The sequence below is a fragment of the Coregonus clupeaformis genome, unplaced genomic scaffold (assembly GCF_020615455.1).
Source record: "Coregonus clupeaformis isolate EN_2021a unplaced genomic scaffold, ASM2061545v1 scaf1471, whole genome shotgun sequence".
Lineage (NCBI taxonomy): Eukaryota > Metazoa > Chordata > Actinopteri > Salmoniformes > Salmonidae > Coregonus > Coregonus clupeaformis.
Genome location: NW_025534925.1, coordinates 1 through 23,675, shown reverse-complemented (window position 1 = coordinate 23,675; position 23,675 = coordinate 1). Strand labels below are relative to the sequence as shown.

General features: G+C 43.6%; 2 protein-coding genes and 1 non-coding gene across 6 annotated transcripts; 1 reads left to right on the top strand and 2 right to left on the bottom strand.

Moving 5' to 3' along the window:
- Positions 1 to 111: 111 nt before the first annotated feature.
- LOC121568885 (nucleolar transcription factor 1) lies at positions 112 to 11,068 on the bottom strand. Of its 4 annotated transcripts, none has more exons than XM_041879352.2 (22): positions 10,377 to 11,064; positions 9,428 to 9,526; positions 7,192 to 7,289; positions 6,871 to 7,043; positions 6,637 to 6,720; positions 6,289 to 6,444; positions 6,044 to 6,108; positions 5,772 to 5,898; positions 5,529 to 5,639; positions 5,274 to 5,407; positions 5,018 to 5,159; positions 4,875 to 4,916; positions 4,676 to 4,774; positions 4,319 to 4,474; positions 3,953 to 4,099; positions 3,724 to 3,834; positions 3,559 to 3,647; positions 3,283 to 3,472; positions 3,133 to 3,180; positions 2,937 to 3,005; positions 2,710 to 2,829; positions 112 to 2,601 (listed from the first exon to the last, which is right to left on the bottom strand). In XM_041879352.2, exons 3-22 carry the CDS (start codon positions 7,271 to 7,273, stop codon positions 2,488 to 2,490), a joined length of 2,259 nt encoding a protein of 752 aa, XP_041735286.2. In that variant the 5' UTR covers positions 7,274 to 7,289; positions 9,428 to 9,526; positions 10,377 to 11,064; the 3' UTR covers positions 112 to 2,487. The 4 variants fall into 4 exon arrangements, with proteins under 4 accessions (XP_041735286.2, XP_041735288.2, XP_041735289.2 ...); XM_041879354.2 differs by having other exon boundaries at positions 7,237 to 7,289; XM_041879355.2 differs by lacking the exon at positions 4,319 to 4,474 and having other exon boundaries at positions 10,377 to 11,068.
- A 183-nt stretch (positions 11,069 to 11,251) lies between these two features.
- On the bottom strand, positions 11,252 to 21,938 carry LOC121568883 (band 3 anion exchange protein). The gene is made up of 20 exons (XM_041879350.2): positions 21,788 to 21,938; positions 19,567 to 19,653; positions 19,359 to 19,414; positions 18,625 to 18,728; positions 18,467 to 18,513; positions 18,196 to 18,361; positions 17,787 to 17,995; positions 17,586 to 17,628; positions 17,124 to 17,308; positions 16,735 to 16,942; positions 16,288 to 16,491; positions 15,999 to 16,147; positions 15,590 to 15,784; positions 14,650 to 14,895; positions 14,354 to 14,443; positions 14,048 to 14,214; positions 13,725 to 13,966; positions 13,402 to 13,571; positions 12,711 to 12,884; positions 11,252 to 12,287 (listed from the first exon to the last, which is right to left on the bottom strand). Exons 2-20 carry the CDS (start codon positions 19,591 to 19,593, stop codon positions 12,210 to 12,212), a joined length of 2,760 nt encoding a protein of 919 aa, XP_041735284.2. The 5' UTR covers positions 19,594 to 19,653; positions 21,788 to 21,938; the 3' UTR covers positions 11,252 to 12,209.
- trnas-uga lies at positions 17,338 to 17,413 on the top strand. Its single transcript has one exon. It is a non-coding gene; the product is annotated as a tRNA-Ser (tRNA).
- Positions 21,939 to 23,675: the final 1,737 nt, after the last annotated feature.

The window sequence follows — 23,675 nt, the reverse complement described above, 5'->3', positions numbered from 1 at the left end:
AAAACATACTGGCCCCCCGTGGGAATCGAACCCACAACCCTGGAGTTGCAAGCGCCATGCTCTACCAACTGAGCCTACAATCATTTGTAAAAATAAGAAATGCAATATGTATACTTTGTTAAAGACCAAGTTTATTTGTCAAATACTTAAATAGCAGGGACATAAGAACACCCTCAGCTATAGAAAACATCAAAAATGTGTCAAATGATCAGCAGTACAAATCTGTAAAGCCTTTGCTCTCATTTAGTCATTTATACAAAGAAACATGGGGAGAGATGTAATAACTAAAACGGACAAATACAATCAAAAACTTTTCCCCTGCAAGCAATGGACTCACGCCTCAGATGGAGCCACTGACAAGACTTTGCCAAATCAAAGTACAAATCAAAGTATTTCCACACAATACAAAAAAGCAATATTTACAAATACCATACAACAGTATGTTGTATCCCCATTGGCAACGCCTTTCCCCAAATCCAGTATCCCACCCTGCATAACATTTCCTTCACCAAATCATATATAGCCCAACATGCTGGTATTATTCAGTCAACAATTATGAGATGTAGAAATGGACAAACTCAGTCCCATTTAAAACTGGGGCCATTATTAACCGATTGTACTGTCCTGGAAACAAGTTAAACTTATGACATAACCTGTCCCGTGGGTCGTCTAACAAATATGTCCTTGTGCTGGTCAGCAACAGGACCACACTGAGCAGACATGACTCGGCTTCAATCATTTTGAGAAAAGGGCATAAAAAACATCTACATTCAAGGTGTTTGTGTGGTAATGGGATGAGAAGTGCCTCCTACACCCACGCAGGCACATACATCCTTCACAGGTTGCAGTCCGGTTCTGTACCCTTCTCCGCTAAGTGCAAACTAGTTCACTGCCCCTCAAGGATTTAAAAGCATGCGACTGGTGTAAGAAACATTTTGGGAACTCCGTCTAGCCCATTCTCACACCAAGCAAATGTTTTTTCATCCTTGGGGAGTGGAGAAGTACACACATGGAGGAGGGTAGATAATCGAACAGCAGCCACAGTCAAACACAGGATGCAGACAACACACACCAATGCAGTCGCTCTCACACAAACGTAGGGGCTGAACAGATGACTGTTGAACACAGGAAGTATGGGACAGGCTTTCATTAAGTGCAAAGCTTTTTTGGGATAATCAGACTAAAAGAATATCGGGGTAGGGGTCAATTTAATTTGAATTAAATAACTAAATGGATCCATTTCAATCCATCCCTGATTTCAAATGGAACTGACCACAGCCCTCAACATTATTAAAACAAATTCATTAAATCACCTATACATCAAATAGAAGTGTAAAACAGTGGTTCAAGGAAGAAATCAACACCAATATTAAATTGTACAACATAGTCTGTTTAAAACATACTTGGAATTAAATCTCATATCTCCAGTCCGGGCAAAAATAACAACCAAGTGTGTCGATTAACGATAAATTCCTTTGATACCACTAAGAAACATTCATTATTTATACTGTTCCAACAGGCCAGTGGATGAACAAATCTAAACTGGAAAATCAACATGAGAACCAACATGAGTCAAACAGAATTGTCTTGGACTTGCTCCACAAAGACCCTTGAAATTGTCCCCAAAAAAGGTTGGATGCATTTCTATGTAGAATAAATAAATAGACTGTCAGTCACCTTTGAACTTGAACACCTGTCAAAGGCAGGTAAAAGGCATGTTTCTAAATGCATCCAAATCTAACTGAAACTGTGGATGAATACATCTCCTCTAAATTTCCAGCAACAAAAAGAGACATTCATAATGGCTTAATTTTTCCTGAAGATACCACCTCGTTAAGAACCTAATAATAAAAACATACAAATTGAGAGTAGAAAGAAAGTTGAGAGGCGCTGAAGAACCAAAGACTAAAGGAAACATTTCTCAAGAGTGCAATTATTTGGTCCCCTGCACCCCCCACCCCAAAATAACCCCCCAGACAGATAGATAGGTTCTTTGGCTCTAGGAGGCCTGTTCACAACTCCCCACTACCCAACCTTCCTCCTTTGTAACCGTGGCCTCTAGTATCTGACACAGACTTACACTGACAAAGCAGGATGGGGCCAAAATCAACAGTCACCCAAAAATAGCTATTTAGAAACCTATTAGCCACAGAATGTAGAAAGGAAGCCAAATGTCCCAACGCGCTTTAGATTGGACCCACCTGAACCCAGCGTTTTGTGGGCAGGGGAGCAGGTCAAGGCGGGGTTGAAGGAATAACAGATGATGGGCATGATGTGGTGGTGTTAGGGTCTTCACCCTCCTTGTACAGAACACAATGAAGAAACACAGGAGAGAGAAAGCGTGTGAGAAATGGACATGGTGGTGCAGGGGCTCCCTCTGGTGGTGGGTGGTGAGGAGAGCAGGGTCAGCACAGTGTCAGCGCTCCCTGGACTCTTGGCTCAGCTCAGCGCTGCTCAGTCTCTCTTGGGTCACAACGGACCAGTGTTTCAGTCTGAATCAGAGTCCGACGTCGCCACTGAGCTCGAATCACTGCTGCTACTCCCCTCTGACTTGTTCTCCTTATCCTCCGCCTCCTCATCGTCATCATCGTCTTCCTCATTCTGCAAGAGGTGTCGCACAACAACAAGGAAGTTAGCCTCATGTCAGTCAAGGGCACCATTATAATTTGCAACAGCAATGATGAATTTCACACAAGTCTGAAAACTGACATTGTCGTCATCATCGTCGTCGTCTTCCTCCTCACTGTCCTCTGCACTGGATGAATCGTTATCTGATGAGGCAGCCTCCTTCTCTTCCTCCTCATCATCATCATCCTCATCCTCTGTGTCCTGGGGGAAGATTGATTGTCAGAGATGAATGATGTTTGACTTAGTAGAGCAGAGTGGTAAAAGTAGAGTGGTAATGATAAACAAAACTGAACAGAGCTGTGACTTACCGACTTCTTGGTTACCTTGGCCTTAACTTTGGCTGCAGTGCCTCCTGGTTTTGCTGGGGTTTTTCTTTTCTGAGGAAGACAATAGGAGATTAAGATTAACACTCAGTTTGTTTACATGTTAATTTGCCAGCAACTACAGGGAGAGTTTGTGATAACTCTCACTCTAAGGCATAATAGAATAGCATGGACAACTTACTTGTGAGTTGTACTCCTTGTACGTGTTTCTTTCTTGTGAGGACAAGCTCTGTGAAAGAAGGGACATTTTAGTTAGTCAGGTCATTACAGGCACACAACTGCTAGGATGTTCAATGCACTCAGTGTCTGCTACAAATCAAAGATGGCGTACCGCTAGCCACCGCTCCAGCTCTACTTTGTACAGCTTCTGTTTCTCCTCAGCGATCTTCTTGTAGCGGTCCTTCTCCTTCTGCGGCTGCCTCTGCCAGCGGCCCCCGATCTCCCCCATGCGCTCCTTCATAGGGAGGTGGTTCAGCTCCCCGTTGGACAGCATCTCCTGAGAGAACTTCTGGTAGCCATTCCTGAAAGGTACATTGGTGAACAGATTGAAGTAAGTTTCTCAAAAACAAAAATACAGACAGAAACACTCCATCAGAAATACACTCACGATGGGGGTTTCTTGGGTTCACCGTCAAATTTCATCTTCTTCCCTGAGGCAATGATGGTGGCAGGAGAGCGCATCTCACTCAGTTCCCTCTGTCAGAAAAATAAAGAGTGCACTTAAATCTCTGGGACTCACCTCTGCCTTTTAGACACATGGGTTTCCACTTACCTCATATCGTTTCTGGTCCTCAGCTGCCTTCTTGATCCACATGATCTTCTCCTTCTTCTCCATGGTGTTCCAAGTGGCTTCCATGGCTTTCTGGGCTTTTGGCCGGTCGTTCTGTAAAGCACAGGAGGAATGAGGCAGATAGTCAGGACAACGGGAGGAGGAGGAGTTGACATGCTTTAAAGGCAGTCCTGATCCAAGGCCTTGTGAAGGCTGTAGTTGGGTCACCAACCTTGAACCTGGCCAGGTAGTCTCCTATGACGCTCTGCTGCCAGATGTCCTGTGCAGTCTTGGGGGTGTCTGGCAGCCGGCTGCGCTCCTCTTGTCCCTTCTTCACAGACTCTGCCTTCAGGACCGTCTCAAGACGCTTGTACTTCTCCTACAGGGGGAAGACAACGTCAGTTATTTAGCCAACAATCACAGGTAGAGGCTGAAACCAGAAATCCCCTTTCATCGACACAAGCCGATGCCATATGATATATATATATATATATATATTTTGATGCGGTCATGCATTGTACTGCATATACTGCATCCTACTGCTCAGAACCCTCCCTCAGCTGCACTATGGTAGTGTGTATTAAACTGAGGTGTGTACCTTCTTCTTATCTGAGAGCTCGTTCCACATGCGTGCCAGCAGCCTGGTGAGCTCACTGTCAGACAGGTCTGGTCGCTCCTGCTGCAGCTTGGGCCGTTTCTCTTCAGAGAAGATGAACATGGCCGAGATGGGCCTTTTGGGCTTCTCTGGACTAGGCTGCAATTTAAGCGATGGGAGCTTTTTTCAATTCAATACAACTTTATTGAACCCCTCTGAAATAATGCATACTATGGTCAATATCTATTGTCTGAGATTGATCAAATTACAGTCATCTCCATTTCATACTTCTTTATGATTGTTATTGTGAAATGTGTGGAGCTGATGATGTGAGTGATACTGATGCATTGTGGGGATTACCTTTGCTCTGCTCTTCTTTTTGCTTCCCCCGCTGCCCTTCTTAAAGCCAATCATCTTCTGCTCCCCCAGCACACGCTGCTGCTCCTCCTCTGATATACTCTGCAGACAGACACTGAGTAAATAACATACATACTGCCTCTGCTCTCATTCACTAGATATATAGAAATAGACACACAGACATGTAGAAAAACAAACTTACACAAAGAAACCGGTTCATCTCGACTTCGTATTCTTTCTTTCTCTGAAAAACAGAATTTTGAAAACTTGAGCGCTGAAGACTTGACAGTAGGTCCAAAAAGTCAATGTTGGAGTGAACAGTCCACCTGCTAGTGAAGTACAGACCTGCTCGCAGCGTTTCTGGTAGGCGTCCTTCTCGTTCTGTTTCAGCAGCTTCCACTGCTGGCTGCACATGACCATGCGCTCTGTACTGGGCACGTCCTTCATACTGGACATCAACTCAGCACAGAACATGGAGTAACCATTCCTAAAAAACACACAATACACAACACGGTCACAACTTTCCTCACCATGTCCAGTTAACACAGTGTGATCACCCAGTGGTAAGATTAAAAGTGTGCTGGTGGGGATTAGTACTCACGGAGGTGGTTTGTCCGGCCTGCCATCAGATTTGTCCTTCAGATGTCTCTCAGCCTTGGTGAGGGTGGACTTGACGATGTCCTCGTTGCTCATGTTGAGCTCTGGGTGCGTCTCAATGAAGCCCTTCATCACCTCCTGTGGAAAACAACCAGGGGTCATGGGTTAACAATTAATTAATCCTCTCGAAAATACCAGAGTCAGGCAGTAATTTTGCCATCTTCAGAGACTTGTGCCTCATATTTAACTGTGCTCTCACCTCATATGCTTTGTGCATCTCCAGGGACTTAGCAATCCACTTGAGTCTCTTTTTGTCTGACAGCTGTGTCCACTGCTTCCCAAGACTATCTTTAATGTCTTTGGTGGTCGCCTAGTAACAGACAGATTCAACAACATATACATTGCTTCAGATGGACATAGTTCAACTTTAGCATGTTAGCATTGAGTGTGAACATTGTGTTTTTGTAGGTGCTAACAAACAGTCCTGAAAAGCTTGACTCACGTCTGCATGCGTTTTGAGGAAGGCCTTCTTCTCGTGGCTGTACCATAGCTGCTGAGGCGTCCTGGGTTTCTCTGGTACATTAGAACCTTTCTTTGCCATGCTCTCCACCAGGTCGGGATGGTCCTCCCTATAGTCACACAGAAACACACTGGCTACTGTACATGTACTAATCAAGCAAAATAAAACACATTCAACACAATGGAGAAAATCCTACACCCCCTTCAAAGATGTATATTTACTCCAGTTGCAGATAACCTACATTTGAACCTTACCTGAACTTTGACATGCTGTGCCCAAACGTTTCTTTGTCTTTCTGGAAGTCTTCTAGATATTTTTTCTGTTGTCAAAAAAACAAAACAAGGCACAGACAACCATGAGCAACGTCAGCAAATTACTCCGCTCAAATAAATTATATCTACCAAGGAGGACATATTCTCCCATTCCAAGTGTCACTATATCCCTCCCTCCCTTTAATTGCATCTCTTCCTTTCCTTCCCACTCTGTCACTGCTTCTGACCTTCTTTTTGTCAGGCAGCCCTCTGTATTTCATGGAGAGGATCTTGGTGAGGTCTAGGTTGCTCATCTCAGGGTGCAGCTTGGCATACTTGGCCCTCTTCTCAATGAAGAAGCGGAAATATGGCGTCAGGGGCTTTTTGGGGAAATCTGGATGCTTCTGTTCAGTAAAAAATAAAACCAAAAGAACATTCGAAAGAACAATACTCAATATGAGCAAAATAACACACAAAGACAGTCAGTCATCACGACTGAATTTGCTAAGACAATGTGTTACCTGTGAAAGTATCAACTGATAGTGTCCATCATAAAAATATGATATATATATATTTTTTTTTTATATGCGGCTCACCTTCAGCTTCTTGCCCTTATACGGGTTCTTGATGAAGTCTTGGGCATCGAAAATCAGCTCTGTTAATGTGCGGAATTTACGGATCTGAACCAAAGACACAGAACAACATAAGACGCATTGCAGAGGCAAGATGCAGTATGTACATATTGAACTGACAAGAGTTGGAAATCCACTTTTATTCTCTAATACACAATACCCCAGTCCACAGTATAGCATGATAGAGACATCGCGTACCACTTTGGAGACCTCGTTCCACTTCTGTTTGCACATCTCTCCTGTGAATGAGTTGAAGGCCACCTTCTCCCAGTCCAGATGGGACTCCGACGTCTTGTACTTGGCCAGGTCCTTCTGGGGAAGATTGACTTTCATGGCCTCTAGCAGATTCAAAAGGTCGTCCTGCGTCCACACTATAGCCACGCAAGGACACACATATCAGCTTGCCTGCCCTGCAACCATTATCCTGGCTGAAGTGAACAAAATCATGAATCTCTCTATTTTGCACCATATTCTGAAGGGGATGGAAGGAAGAAGTTCCATGTTGCGACTATATCTCACCTTGATTGACTACTATGATCTCACGTTGATTGACTATGATCTCACCTTGGTCTTTAGTGGACGGGTCCATTTCTCCATTCATCTGTACTTTATTTTACCTAAACATAAACAAAACAGATCCTATTAAAACACTATCCCTTTCTTTTAAAAGGCTGGGAATAATATACAAGGTGCGGCCCCTAGCTCAGTTGGTAGAGCATGGCGCTTGCAACACCAGGGTTGTGGCTTCGATTCCCACGGGGGGCCAGTATGAAAATGTATGCACTCACTAACTATAAGTCGCTATGGATAACAACGTCTGCTAAATGACTAAAATGTAAATGTGCGGTGAGTCATTGTTAATCTTACCAACAATTTACTCTCATTACTGTGCCACCAAAAAAATTATACACAGGAGACATAATATCCAAGTTTCCTATGCACACAAAGCATAAGCCTAATGCATGCAAATGCCTTGTAACAGAAAACTACTTTGGCCAATGCTATGCCTTGTGATATTAGGAAATATCTGAAAAAAATCATTATTGCAGGTTACACACATTTTAAAATGGCATAGGTTTGCGCTTAAAGTGAATATAATTCGACTAGTATATTTGTTTGCATATTACAATAAATTGGTGTAAAATGTGATTCTGAAAACAAGATTTATTGGACAGAGATTATTCGATTGCTTTTATTCATTACATCAACGTCAAAGATGATTCCAAACAAGCTATTAGGTAAGAAATTCCAGCCTTTTCAAATCCTGGAAATTAAAATCGACCTCGACATGATGGTTATTAATGTTTATTATACCGCCCCTAAACGTTTACGCTACATCGTGAGACAGGCTATAGCTTGTGACGGTTTCACATCTCAAATAACACCACAGAAGTCTACGACTGGTAATGCTCTCTGTATGTCGATTTGGAAAATAGGCTAGCTTATTCTACATTAAAGTAGCTACTCATTTTGCTTTCTGTCGACCATGTCTTCTGTCGGTCGGTAATGGAGGATTTAATCGGAGTGGTGGTGGGGAGGTACCACAGAAGGAGGAAGCGAACGTTTAGAGGCAGCTGTAGGCAACCAGCTGACAATGGACGGGAGATCCGCTTTCGGTCTCCGACGAGGAGAAATGGTGGCAAGGGAGCATTACTACCAAATGAACCACTCGACAAAGCCACACTACCAACATTAAGCTGGAAGAGAAACCTTCCTCCGCCTTGAATCTATCGGCCGACTCTTGTGAGGGGCTAGAGGGAGAAATATTACGCTTTATAATAAATTAAATTGTTGGGCTTCGTCCTCCGAGACCCGATTCTAGGCTTTAATCGTTTTAGTATAGCAGCGGGCAACCATAATCAAACCGAAAAAGCAGGACATTCTTGCGCGAGGCGTAACGGATTTCGGATATGTGATGGCGACTCTGAAGTCTGCACCCCGCCTGTTTCCCGGTTCTTGGTGAAATAGTACGCACGAGCTTGTGTTGGACTGCCAGTGTGTTTAAGGGGGGATACAACTATCGCTGGTCTAACGATGCGTTTAAAACAGTGGTTGGACATAGGTAGCTAATGTCACAAATCAATGCAATTTATGGGAAATTCAAAAGTAATATCCTGGTATGATAAAATATTTTGGGTGGTCCACAAACTCCAACGACCGCGCTAGCTAGCTGCAACCGCACTACTCTGGTTCAATGCAAGGGTTAGCTAGCTGCTAACTCGCTAGCTAGCTATATTATGTTAGCAGCCATCAGATTAACATTAATTTACAACAATATATTAAATTGTTGGCCAACACGGTGGCCACCTGCGAAAATACTCAAATGACAACTAAATTGCGGGTAACAATCTATACATTTTAAAGTTTAAGAAGGTAACTAGTTAGCTAAATATAAAACATGAAAACCACCAGACCAGTCAACTTTTATGCTAGCTAAAGCTTGGCTAACTTCAGGGGATTCACAATGGAGAAGGATTTACGTTTTATTTTGTATATACATTTAGGGTGCAATCAATATAGCAGGTAATGTTAACTAGCTAAATGCATTTTTAATTGGTCGGTAAAAAATATTATGTATTTGCCTAACGTTAATAGTTTTGCATTAACCTATAGGAAAAAAATCCAGTTCCAAACGCCTGCGACCCGAACATTGACCTCGTCTCCATGAAAGGGAATCTGTAGAAAATCATTAATCAGACAGACAAATTCACTGTTGTGTTTCTTGAAAATCGACGATTAAAATGAACAAACTCACCGTGAAACGGTTCTGTTCACCCCGACTTTTCTTTCAGCTGTCGTTGAACACGGGGTAAACCAGATTTTGTAGCCGTGTGGCGAGGATGGGTCGTGAAGACTGAGGCACACGAATGAAGAAAAAGGGAAATAAATTGTAACAATCTTCGCTAATCGTCAGAACTGAAATACGGATACAGAACTAAAATCTCTCATCATTCACAAGGTTTCAATCCGCGGTTACATTGTATCAAGTTGTCACCACACAGAATGAAACATTTTTACATCCGAGACTGCAAATGGTTCTAGAGCCGCCATGCTACAGGCAAAGCGCGAGTCAGTTAGGATACCGACCGTGACAAGCTCCTATGGCGCACTACATGCTTAGCAAGAAACGGGGTTTAAAGTAAGCCTGGGTGTGCAACTAACCAGACCCACACCAGGATCATAGGCTATAACAGTACCAAAGACTGGTTTTCGCAGGTTGGCATTGATGGTTGTCAAGCGAGATCGAGGGCGAGCCCACACGGTGAGATATTAAACTGAGATCCATGATGGCTAACCAGAGAGGCGGCTGGTTCAGTCAACAACCGCATGGAGATCTCGGCGCGGAAATAGTCAATTCTTAGCAGAAAATAAGATAAATTGGTGAATTAAATGCCAAATTGACGGTGGTCCATAATCAAGGCATATGTTATCAATTTATACCATATTATTTAGACCCTATTGTTCGTATTTCTTACCCGTGGTAAAGGACAACAAATTCGGGTATGGCGACCTCGGAATGGTCTATCCTACAGCAGTCAGTGCTTTGCTAACAATTCAAGATGAGGCGTTCTTTTAAAATTACTCAAGGGAGAAAATAAACCATACTGAGCGTAAATTATTTGCTGGAAAGTCGTTTGTGGAAGTATTTTTTTATATATATTTTGAGCAGTCGAATTGACGAAGGAGGTGGCTGTGAGCCTTACCTGTCTCAGCGTGAGTCGAGCTCGTTGTGGAGCAAGGGTTGGGTTGAATGTTAGCCAGCACTGCGCCGCTGGTCCAGGGCACAGGCGCTCCAGTCCCCGCAGAGATGGGAACTTCCCCCCGCCTCCATCTCACTTGCTTTCTCCTTCCACTCAACGCGCAGCTCTCTCGATCCGACCATTTCTCTTAGCAAAGACATCCGCATTTTCGATCTCTCCCCCGCTGCCGAACGCATCACCCACAGCCATACTATTTTTCCACATTTAGCTCTCCGACACGCCGTGGCCAACCGAGGACAATGAGCTGTGCAAATCTTTTTAGACTACCGGTACTTTAGTAAAAGTTAATTGTCCCAGACAGCTGCCTATATCTAAGTGGAACTTTAGTCAGCTAATGTTGTTACATCAAAGTAATTTCACTAATTATAGAATAATAACTATAACATTTAATAATAATCTGCAGTGTTTAGGCCTACTGAACATTTGGAGGAAAAAAGTGTCATAAGCATATATTCATGCCAGCGCTAACTCTGCTGACCGTTTGCGAAAACGAAACAGATACTAGAATCGTATTCCATGGATAGGCCTATAATTTTAGTGGTGCTGCTATTTGCAAATCTAGCAGGCTATTTGACGGGTTCATTTTCCCACTCGTGTAATTTCTTCCAACTCCACCTTGTCAGTTTGTGGGCGTAACCCAGCCATCCAATCCATACAGCCAGATCCATTGGAAACAAATGACTTTCCAATGAGCGCACTGCCTCGTTAAACCGCGTTGGAGTGGCGCCCTTCTCAGCGCTCCTGTGGACCAGCACTGTCAGCCCTCCTCCCATTGATGAATAAAGTGGTCTTGAATTAAGAAATGAAATGGTATTGAGTCAAATTTAAAATGTATTTAATTGGTTGGGTGGTGAAAATCAAAACAGCAGTTGTACAGTGATTCAAGCACACATCAACATACAATAAACCAAATATACAGCTGTCCTTTTACACCTCTCCCTGATCAATGATAAAATTGTGTAATAGTCCTATAGTCAGATCTTATTGCTGTGATTCATTTGTAATATTTACACATTTCTCCTCCACATCATTATAATATTGTTACAATTCATTCAGTGATTAATCAATCAATTTCCTATATGTATCCCTCCCACCTTTGCAATCCTGAAAGCATTACATCCTGAGGTAAATATGTATTTGGGTATAAGAACTGTGAATGAGTGACACCACTGGACACCCAAAAATAGAACTAAGATTATTTTACCTCCATACTCACACTTTCTATCATTAGCTTGCAACTAAACAAAACAGCAAGAACAAAAGGTAATCTACATAATCATTTCATTCAATAAGCAGACAATTCACCACAATGAAGCATAAAACCAAACTGTAACAAAGGAGAACAATTTAACTAGGATATAAAATAGGCTACAGAACAAAGGATAAAATAACAGTCCCATAGAAAAGCATTTTCGTGTGACTTAGAATATTACATTTATCTATTTATCTGCCTAATACTGATGGGACTATATTTTGGGCATTATTTGGGTATTTGAGAGATGAATGTTAATTGTCATATTAATAATGTAGAATATTAGGCTACCTGTCATTAAAAAGGTTTGAATGCTTACCTGAGACCTTCATTTTAGCTTGGCACACAAACATACCCAATTGCAATGACGTTTAAGGACAGTTGGCTAAAAATACATTTTCCTAAAGATATATTTTGATGGCACATACTAATAAATGTGTTAGACATCAGTCACTATTAAAGCATTGTTTGAGTTCACTGGATCCTCTCAGTGAGTTGAGAAGTGAAAGGTCATGTCCATGTGTTCATGGCAATGGAGACTCGTTGTACATATCCTCTCCTGGCTCCTCTTCAAACTTCACCTTGCCGTCAGAGGCATCCAGCTGCAACAGGACACACAGTCTCATTAGAGAAATACACACAGTTTAGTCGAGCCACACTGATTTAGCTGAGGCAGAATTTATTCTAAACCTCCTGAAATGGTTTGAAAGATAACATTTCCAATAGAAATGAAACTGAACCCATTATGTAGAAAATGAATAGCTACACTGTCATTCTATTGATCACAAGATGATCAACAGCTGAATGGGTATTTAGAAAATGTTCTCTGCAGATTCCATCAGGTCAATACTGGTCTCATCTGTATGTGATTTAGCTAACTCTTCTGACCACTCATCAGCATGACAACAATCGTTGTCTAAAGCACATAACATAAGGTCCTGACCTGAGACCAGGCTCCTACCCATAACACATGCATGTGCCTGTGATTGTAGTTAACCACATTACAACATTTGTGTGCCACTTACACATTTCATTTCCTTGTCAGTGAAAAGTGTTCCAGTGATGGCCATGCGCAGAGGGATGGTGAGGATGAGGACGAAGGGCAGAGCCAGGGAGAAGGCACTTATCTTCACCATCCAGAGAGCTCCCAAACACACTATCTGGATCAGAGTGAACAAGTGCATCTTCATGGTAGTTACCTACAGTAAGGAGATGAGAGAAGGAGGGTTAAGACAGGGGCAACACATTGGATATATACTTATATTTACCAGGGGCGCAACTTTCACTGGGGACGGAGGGGACCTCCCACAGCAGCAACATGTCCCCCCCACATTCTGAAATTGCATTTTTGTCCCCCCCAGTTTTATAATTGGAATGTGATACAAAACGAGGCAACAGTGTGCTTTAGGACCATGCGGACGCCTCCGAGCGGTCAGGTAGGCTGTTTGGAGTGTTTATCCGACTGTATAAAAATAAAATACAAAATAATGTCCCCCCCACCCCACACTTCTAAAACAAAAGTTGCACCCCTGATATTTCCTATGGTGTAAAACTTGTAAGTGCAAAGGTCATTTATGATTATTCAGAGAATGACATTGTGATTGCCACAGTGTGTTATTGTGTAGGAATTGTCTGGTATGTTTCATAAATGAAATAATGATATAAAACGATGAAACAGAGAGGAGGGCGATGGGAGGATGGAGAGAGACAGCATACCCTTTGTGCGTAGGCGTCAGTAGGATAGTATTTCCTGGGTACAATAAGCAGAAGTATTCGGTCCCACATCTGGATCCCACTGAGTGAGGTTATACCCATGTAGAGGAAGATTCCAAACAGAGCAGTCATCGGAATCATCTTCAGGATAGGCTCCAAGAGAATAGACACACCTGGGAATAGCAGGAACAACAATATTTCTCAGACATTTTTAGGAGATCAACAAAGGACTGTGCTGGCCTTTTGTTTAGACATCCAGTGTTCTGTCTGTTCGTCAGTAGTGACTGCGTCAGCTAAATCTCAGTGGCCTATATGGTAGCACTTACCGACCATGGCGGCCACAAGCATGCCGCTGATCCTTTGTTCCAGCACCTTCTCGATCTCAGGCTTAGGTCCCTTGCTCATGACAGTGAGGGCGTTGGCATGGGTGACAGAACGCACGGTGGCGGCACTCAGCCAGGGCACCCCAAACAGGGAGGCGATGCCTCCCATGGTGACCAGGATGAGCAGGTCCAGATGGAAACCAGAGCCCTTCACCATCTTCCTCTCTGGTTTGCTCACAATCAGCCTGGAAAGGTCAGAGGTCAAACAATGAGAGGAGGCTTAGCGGTTGGGGAGGGACTATGGACATGAAGATGATGTTACTAACGTAGTGATCTGGGACTCGAGGAAGATGAGGATGAAGACCAGCAGGGCTGGCACGCAACACGCGCCCATCATCCAGGCGGGGAAAGACTTCTTCTCTCCCATGGGGTTGATGAACCAGCCTCTGGCGTTGGGGTTGGACACCTTAAGACCCTTGGGCACCACAAGTTTCTGCCAGGGGACACACAAAATACATATGCTGTATTTAATCTATTACTAGATATCCCTTTTTACATGAAACAGTTTGAGGATATGTTATACACTGAGATCACCTTTTAGTCAAGGCAACACAAACCTATAAATCACGAACCTGAGTGTAGGCATCCTCAATGGTGATATCCACAGCGATCATGAAGAAAATGGCGATGGGAACACCGAAATCTCCAATCATCCGACGAATCTGGTGATAGGGAAAGCATATAAAGTGAAGGCTATCACACACAGAACACAGAGGGGGCTCTCCAGCCCTAAAATACCCTATCCTGATTCATCTCTCCTCAATACTGTTCAGCAGCAACATACTGAATAAGCACCAGGTTGTTAAAAGTTTGCTTTGTTCACAGACATACAGTAGTCATCACTGTTGAAAAAAGCTGTAGCTCTTACCGGTCCAGGGAGGAAGTGGCCATTTTTGAACTGACGGAGGAAGTATGCGATGAAGAAACACCCGAACATAAGACACATGGAAAGCAGGGCGGTGTTGGGATAGGCCCTCTCAAGTATGACCTCGTGCACTGTCTTGTTGCCATCATCATGTAACTCTATGTGCTCCTTGACCACCGGGTGGAAAGGGTTTTCCAGGGAGTCGTTCAAGTGCTCGTAGTTCAGAATCAGAGGGTGAGCTTTGAAGATCTGAATAACAAGAGAAGAAAAGTAGGTATGTAGATGAGTTAGCAGTGGAGGACAGGAGGGGTGTGAAGGAAAGGAGAAAGACAGGTTTTATTTTTGTAATTACAGTTTGGTATTTTGGTATTTTATTAGGATCCCCATTAGCTGTTGCAAAAGCAGCAGCTACTCTTCCTGGGGTCCACACAAAACATGAAACATGACATAATACAGAACATTAAAAGACAAGAACAGCTCAAGGACAGAACTACATAAAACATTTTTTAAAGGCACATGTAACCTACATATCAATACATACACACAAACTATCTAGTTCAAATAGGGGAGAGGCGTTGTGCCGTGAGGTGTTGCTTTATCTGTTTTTTGAAACCAGGTTTGCTGTTTATTTGAGCAATATGAGATGGAATGGAGTTCCATGCAATAATGACTCTATATAATACTGTACGCTTTCTTGAATTTGTTCTGGATTTGGGGACTGTGAAAAGACCCCTGGTGGCATGTCTGGTGGGGTAAGTGTGTGTATCAGAGCTGTGTGTAAATTGACTATGCAAACAATTTGGGATTTTCAACACATGAATGTTTCTTATAAAAAGAAGAAGTGATGCAGTCAGTTTAGGTATAAAAAAAAGTGCCTTGGATGGTGGATGGATGTAAATGTTGGGATGGATGTGAGGAGATGAGGTGGAGTGATGTGTGGTACCTTGATGAGCTTGCTGAAGGTCTCGTAGATGAAGATGAGGGAGATGAGGATTGAGAAGATCTCCTGGGTGAAGCGGGAGATGAATTTGACCAGGAAGCTGCCCTCCACGGCCACAATGACCACCACGATGATCACCAGCCACAAGCCTACCCAGATACGGCCCACAATGTACTCAATCTCCTGGGACTTGCAAAACTAGACAATGGGATTGATAAAAATAAGTTGCTTATGTTAACGATGTACTTGCATTGTAACATTGAAATTCACAGTTATCATAATAGCCGATGTAAATCATGTCTAAAATGACTGACATCCTGATGACATAAAGCAGTGATGGCTCAGCATACTGTCATCAGGGGTCAGAGCTAGGGCTCATTGAGCTGTGATGTGAAAGTTCTATGGTACATACCGCAAAAAAGGCCTCCTCAAACACCAGCAGTGGTCCAGAGAAGCCGATGACCAGTGTAGGCTGGGCTGCCAAGAAGGCGAAGATGATGCCCTGGACGCAGGTGGAGATCATCAGCTCAGACACACCCATCATGTGCTCCGTCTTATCGGCTGGAGGCAGAGGTCAGGGGGATGAAGGTCATGATTTTAACCACTATTATGTAGGCCTACACACAAATCCTACATAGAGTCAGTCAGTGCTCCTGTCCTCTATGATACTAGGTGGGTCCCTCCTTCATACATGAACTCACCCAGCAGGCCTCCGAAGGTGATGGCAGGGGACAGGGCAGCGAAGTAGATGAAGATGACAGCAGCCAGGACCTGGGGGTCGAGGGCGTCTGTGAAGTCACTGATGTAATGGCGGTACCGCCGCTTAATGTCCTTTATCATCCCGCCGAAGGGGATGCCTGTCCGGGCCAGCGGGTCTTCTCTGGGCTCCTCATCGGCCTCATCAGCTGGACAAAACAAAACAAATAATGACTCAAAATGAGCACAGACAGAGCAAGTGTTTTGGATGGGTTTAAACTAGAATCTCCAGAATCTCTGCATTTTCAAAACATCAATCTATTTTATTTGGAAAATCATATTAGAAGGAAATGTAGGCCAAACGTAAACAATTCCTAATTTGGAAATTGAATTAACAAGTTATATGTAGATTTAGATTAGTTGTAACTACAGGGTTAGTCTGTGTGACTGACCTTTGGCCCCGCCACCAAACATGATTCGGGTGTCAGAGGGGCGGAGTCTGTCCTTCAGCATCTTCTTCTGGAAGTTGATGATTGGCTGGAGCATGCCCTCGTCCTGGATCTCAGTGGGCGGGATGACGATGCTGCATTCCATGAAATCAGCAATGGCATTGGTCAACTCCTTGTTAGTCTGGGCTAGGTAAGCCTCCAGACTAAAGACCTGTAGGACCGGAGACGTGGGGAGAGCAGGGTTAGCTATTGTAAAACACTGAAAAGATTAATCTAGATACTATGAAGCATCTCCTCATTCTTCCCTCTCCTATCTTCCCATTCCTTCCCTCACCCCTTGCGCTCCCTGGCCTTAATAAGTCTCATTCCTCTTTCCACTCCTATTTTCTCACCCAGTCAGCCATAAGGGCAGCCATGGCACGGCCACTCTCATGGTAGTCCACTCCTCCCTGGCTAGGGCCCACCAGCACAAAGACGAAGCGCACCGGCACAGGGGCCTCCAGGGCCCCCTCTATCACCACAGAGTCCCCCAGCCTGACGAAGGCCACGGCAGGCTTCTCCAGGGAGTCCATCACCCCTGGAACACACATAGAGCTTAGATTATGAGGTCCCCTGTAGCTCAGTTGGTAGAGCATGGCGCTTGAAACGCCATGGTTGTGGGTTCGTTTCCCATGGGGGGCCAGTATGAAAAATGTATGCACTAACTGTAAGTCGCTCTGGATAAGAGCGTCTGCTAAATGACGTAAATGTAAATTACAGTCTCCATACTCTTTAGAATAAATGGTTGAATAGGCAAATCAGACAGAGTTTCCAGTTGGTGGTGAGTTGTATTTCACTTTTCACACACAGCCTACCTGAGAGGACAATGGAGGCTTCCACACTATCAGTTGTATCTCTCTGAAAAGCGAAGGGTGGAAGGTCATTTAGTGAGATATTGGGAGAGAGAGAAAGATAGATTTATCAAAGAAAGAGGGTGAGAGGTTGAATGAAGTCATGAAGTGCTGGAGTGATATTGAGATTTAGCGGTGGGATATAGCTCCCAAGCCTAGTGTTACCTGCTTGGTGACAGAGAAGGTCTGCATCTCGATGTCTCCTCCCACGGGTTGAGCCCCAGCTCCCTCAGACTGACTGCGTCTCTGCAGTAGAGCCCTCAGCAGGCCATCTCTATCAGTGGCACGGATCTCACCCTTGTTCTGCAATTCATCCACCACCTTCTCAGCCACAGCAGACAGACTGCTGGCCTGCAGGTCCAGAATGACCGCACCTGAACACACACAGACATAGTTTTGGGATAGGTCAAACATGGCCTGTTGCTGCCTGCCACCTAGTGTTGGAAATACAGATTAATATGGTGGCTTTGAGAAAAGATTCATTTGATAATAACCTCATGAAATTATCCAGATTATGTCCAGAAATTATTACAGATTGAGTGATAAACACAGTGAATTTGTCCCAGATAGTCACCTGTGCTCATGATCTTGCGAAGCTGGATCAGACTCTTGAAGGTAAGGTAGGAGACGTGGGAGGGGCCCCACTTGCCCGTTGCTGGGTTCAAATTCTCCTCATAGCCCACCCAGCGGCCTGTCTCCTGCCAGCTGCTGCCCATGAGCTCGTTCAGCTCCACATAGGCCTGAGACACACACACACAATGTCATGATCAGGTTAAAAATGCCAACTGCCTTTTCAATATACCAGGTATCCATTTATTTGAAGCTTTACCCCAAATGGAGCTTACCTGAGCATCCCCTCTGGTGTTGGCGTTGGTGTTCAGGTTCAGATAGACTGAAATACAGAGAGAGAGTGTTCAGTACTAGCACTCCATTGGTGTACTTGTGTAGGAGAGACATACAGAGGGGTGTAGAGAGAATGTGTTGATGGGCGTTTAGTGCTCACCCTCTGGGTCGGTGTGAATGACGATGCTCTGGATTGCCTGGTCGCTGTCCTCTTCCTGCCTGCTCTGCTCCAGGTCATAGTTGCCACTGTGGCCCGGTGGGGTCCTGGGGAGGGAGGGGGAGGGGGGATAACCAGGTTAGTGAGGGGGGCACAGGACGCAGGGGTGCTGCTCCTCAACACCTGTCCATGTCTCACCAGATCTTACAGACAACAGGCCAGGTTGTGCTCCTTTCTTTTATGAAGTGGCGGAAGTCAGCCCCCTTGACAGAGAGAAGGATTTGCAATTTTTTGAAAAATATATATTTTTTAACGTTCATCCATGCACCTGCAGCTCCTGATGTTTTGTGTTCTGGCCAAAAGGGGCAGCAAAAGCCTGTAGTTTATATTCTGTGGCGTCAGAACCATTCGCTGGTTGTGTTACCAGAGATTGGTGACTTCAGTGAGAGACTTGGGCAAGCTCTGCATTATCGGTCCTGCCTTCTCAGATAAGGACGTCATGCTGGCTTAGGCCAGTGGGGGGTGGTGTTGTATAATAACTTACAGTAGGCCTACTTCTGATCACTCACACTGACAATCTTTAGACAACCAGTTGATGTATATGTTGACAATATTATGTTTTAGACACTTTCACCCATTCATTGAATTCCTTATAATATGGTTCAGGTTGGACTTCTTGTATGAGGAAATGCTAATTAGACAAACAAATACAACTTTTAAGAGGGGGAAGCACTCACGGTCTGATCGGAGATGGGAAGGCAGAGTCACTCTCCTCCTCATAGGACATGATATCCTGGATGGAATCAGAGAGAGAGAGAGAGAGAGAGAGAGAGAGGGGGTCAAAGTAAAATATGTAAATAAAATGTAACAAATACTTTGAATTGACAATTCATATTTCCCCATCCCATCTACTGCATTATTGCAATAAAAATTTGTTTTGTCCACCTCTCCAAAAGACAGATCGTTCTCCATTGTAGTGTGTCAGTGCTTGCTTCGTCTGTCCTTCAACTTTCAGCAACGTTTGTGCATACCCTGTAATGTGAATGCACATTGACATAAATGAACAAACACAAACACACTAGAATTAGACACATGAAATACAGACATGCATTTAACCTTTATTTGACCATTGAGATGAACAATCTCTTACAAGAGAGACCTGGCCAAAAAAGCAAAACACTACAGTTTAAAAACATACATTTACACATTGAGTAGCAAGATGGTTTTGGGAAGTGTGGTGCAATGAAGGGTCAAAACATTGACAGGCCCTCACTTCATTTTCCATCATAGTGTTTACCCTAGCTTTAAACACATGTAAAGGGAGGAGCTCCTGTAATTTCCAGGACTTCTTGAAGCTCATTCCAAATGGAAGGGGCAGAGAACTGGAACCTTTTCCCCCTAGCTCTGTACGGGCCTTCGGCACAGTCAACCATCCACAGTCATGTGAGCGCAGGTAATAGTTGTCATTTGTCTGTGGACAATGTAGGTACACAGGTGAAAAGGAGCTGTCTCAGTATGGCCTTGTAAATAAAAACGTACCAATGATTTAGTCTCCGAAGAGCTAAGGAATGCCAGCCCACTCTCATATAGAGGGGGGATATTAGGGGACTCCCTCTAATGTCACAATCAATGGTTCAACAGTGACATCGAATAAGACCTTGCTCTAGTCTAGACCTCTCAGCTCTATTTTGACCATTTTAGGGGTTGGGGGAGGGGCTTATGGCCCTGGCCCTGAAAAATAATTCTGGGAATACTTGAGACTCAACTACTCCTGCATCAGTTCTATAACTGGGCCAATCTGGGGTAAACTCTAACTGGGGTAATCTGGAGTAAACTTTAATTGGGGTAATCTGGGGTAAACTCTATCTGGGGTAATCTGGAGTAAACTCTAAATGGACTGTTTTTGTCATGTTTTCATGGGCTCCTCATACACACAGTGAAGCCAAATTGGTCACAATGTGTGACAAGCCCAACCAACAGAGCATATGAACCTCTACACAAGTAAGCCTTATAAGCACACTTATGACACATTTTGAGGCCCATTTAATCAAGATACCGCCAGCTCGTGTCACAGCCGCTATGAGTCGTGCTCCTAACCATGAGTCAGCCGTTGAGACAGTGTGGCCCTTGCAGTGGTTTGAGTGGGAGACTCACAGAGTCTTATCTCTGGGTTACGCCCTCCTCAGGCCAGACAGACACCCTAGTGCTCTAGTCATCCATTACAGTCATTTACAATATTACAACTCATACTGTAACAACTATTTTGTACAGTAACACGTCATTTAACAGATCTACTCTACTCCAAATACAGTAAAGAAAAAAAGAGGCTGGTGGTAACTCGTGGTACAATGACAGACATTAAAAAGCTTGAAGTGTACAGTAAGAACTAGAATATTTTAATGTGTATTAACTTAAAATTGTGTCTTCATATATCTGGTTACACAATGAATATGTAGTGCTCCAAATACACATAAAATAATGTTGATTAGAAATACTATGCAACTGTATATAACATTGGAACAACAGAGGCTGCTGGACAGATAAGAAGACACTGTTCACTACCACCATAATCTCTCAAACCTTGTGACCCTGAGCTTTTTTAACCTCCGTCGACCACTAAATTGAGGTGAGCGGGAAAACTAAAAAAAGTCAACATTCTTCACATATACCATCACTAATTAAACTGATGAAGAGAAGCGTGATGTTAGTTGTTGTTTGAAACATCACGGGCCACAACCAAACACTACAGACCTTCAATTGTACTATACAACTCACACATAATGCTCGTTAGATTTGACAGTATTTTTTGTACCAATTACAAACTAGAAAAAAACCACCTGGGTCATTGTACGGTTAGTTAGCAACAGACTAATTGCGAGACTTGGGTTGTAGAAAGACAAACTCCAAAAAAAGGGACTATCCTATTTGTAACTTGCAGCTATGTCATTCAAAAAATTAATTATCAGACAGGCTTGTATGATACACTTTTAGTATAAACCTCAGCTACATCTGAGTTAATGGAAAGTTAGATAAAGTTGTCTGTAGCATAATCCATTCAAATCCCTACCTTTTCTCACCTGTACCCCACTCAACACCACTGACCCCCAAGCCCCCTCAATGACAGACCCCAGTAATGGACCCCTGGCCTGGGAGGTCACACCCTTACCTGCACCAAGGTGATCCAGCCTGGTCTGTGGCAGTAGAAATAGGTTGATCGCCACGAAGCGAACGTAAACGTACCCAATGATAGAGTGACCTGGGGCTGATGGAGAGACACAGAGAGAGAAAGAGAGAAAATGGAGGGAACACCCATTTGAAAGTATGTTGGCCCAAGAAACGCTGTACTACGTTCAGCACCAAAGGGGATAGAGAGATAAGGCCTGTGTGACAGACAAACAGCCCTATCGATGTGGCCCACCTTGGGCCAGGGATATCCCAACCCTCCTCTCTCCCCTCCGCCCTCTCTGTTTGGAATGGGGCCAAGTCAGGACATAGGGTGCCAGAGAGACCAAACCTGTATGGGCCAACAGGGCCAGCTTCACCCTGCATGGAGGGGAAAGGGGGTATAAAGGGGGGCACTCTATCAGGACGTGAGCATCTTGACTTCTGACGTCATCTTGTTTACATACTAGGGATTCCCTTCTATGAAGGGAGGGATTCCCCCTCATGATGACCTTGAGAGGGTTTTATTATTAAATTAAACTTCTTTCCATTAAGCGCTGCCAAATATATAAGCAGGCCTCGGTCACACTTTATTTGGATAGTAGCATCAGTAGATGCTCTACAGATGGTCATACTATCAACAATATGTTAATAAGCAACTCCTTGCTAAGGTTACGGTTAGGGTTAGGTTTAGAATAAGGGTTAGAGTAAGGTTTAGGGTTAGGGCTAGGGTTAGGGTTAGAGTTAAGTTTAGGGTTAGGATAAGGGTTAAGGTTAGGATTAGAGCTAGGGGGTAGTAGATACTTAGTTGAAATGTTACTGATAATCTGTAGATAGTCTGTAGAGCATCTACAAATGGACTATCCAAATAAAGTGTTACCCAGGCCCCCACTGAACATTACATACTGTAACTCCCCCATCCCCATGTGGCTTAAAGTTCAGTCCATCAGATCAACATTGATCCATTTAGGGCCTTGATTGGGTCTTGGTTCTCAAACACTAGAAACTCATGACAGCAACATACGTAGAAACAAGTAAATATATCTTATGTATCCAAATATAGAGAGTACCTGATGGTGGTGGTCTGTGGGTGACCTATTCCATACCTCTGTGAGACAGGAGAGTGACATTCCTCCTGGCTTTTAATGAGATGAACAGAGATTGAAATATTTAACTATATTTCCATTTGCTCTGATTCTACAAAACACACAACATACTGTATCTGTATTTTTATCTGATAACCTGTATGAACGATCTCTCCAGCTTCGCTTAAGGAACTTCTCTATTTCGTGCACCTCCTGTAAGGGAAATAACAAAATGTTTATACCGGTCCTTGTAATTGAAAAACCGTATAGTCCGGTATGAAATGCATTTTTATTAACTGGCTCAATGCTTGTTGGATCTTTCTTTTTTTTGGTGAGGTAACCTAGTGGAAATCAATAACATCCCCTGTTACCACTCAACAACTGTTGTTACTTTAAACGTAAATGTTTTTGTGCACCACCACCATTCTTGCCAGTAGTCAATTAAAGCTGAATCAATCTGTGAAAAGCATTAATTGGGCAATTAGAAATATGACAGTATGTTCATCCATTCTCATGACAGAGGGGTTACTAGATAAGCAGTGGACCACGCCCATGTGGATCAAGGGTAGATCAGGGGTATTCAACTCTTACCCTATGAGGTCCAGAGCCTGATGGTTTTCTGTTCTACCTGATAATTAATTGCACCCACCTGGTGTCCCAGGTCTAAATCGGTCCCTGATTAGAGGGGAACAATGAAAAAACGCAGTGGAACTGGCTTCAAGGTCCAGAATTGAATTTCAGGGCTCTAGATGTTCACTGCACTTGGGCTTTTGCATTCACCATTTTTCCCCATTTACTATAGCACCT

Bases quoted from the DNA above. Each gene is read 5' to 3' on its own strand.
- LOC121568883 (XM_041879350.2), bottom strand. From the start codon at position 19,593: ATGGAGAACGATCTGTCTTTTGGAGAG. The intron at 14,215-14,353 runs GTTCGTGATTTA...GTCCCCTGGCAG, and splicing joins TTGAGGATGCCTACACTCAG to AAACTTGTGGTGCCCAAGGG. The intron at 12,288-12,710 runs GTAAGTGGCACA...GTCCTGTTGCAG, and splicing joins CTGACAAGGAAATGAAATGT to CTGGATGCCTCTGACGGCAA.
- LOC121568885 (XM_041879352.2), bottom strand. From the start codon at position 7,273: ATGAATGGAGAAATGGACCCGTCCACTAAAGACCAAGGTGAGATCATA. The intron at 3,006-3,132 runs GTAAGTTGTCCA...TGTCTTCCTCAG, and splicing joins ACAAGGAGTACAACTCACAA to AAAAGAAAAACCCCAGCAAA. The intron at 2,830-2,936 runs GTAAGTCACAGC...ATCTTCCCCCAG, and splicing joins CCAAGGTAACCAAGAAGTCG to GACACAGAGGATGAGGATGA.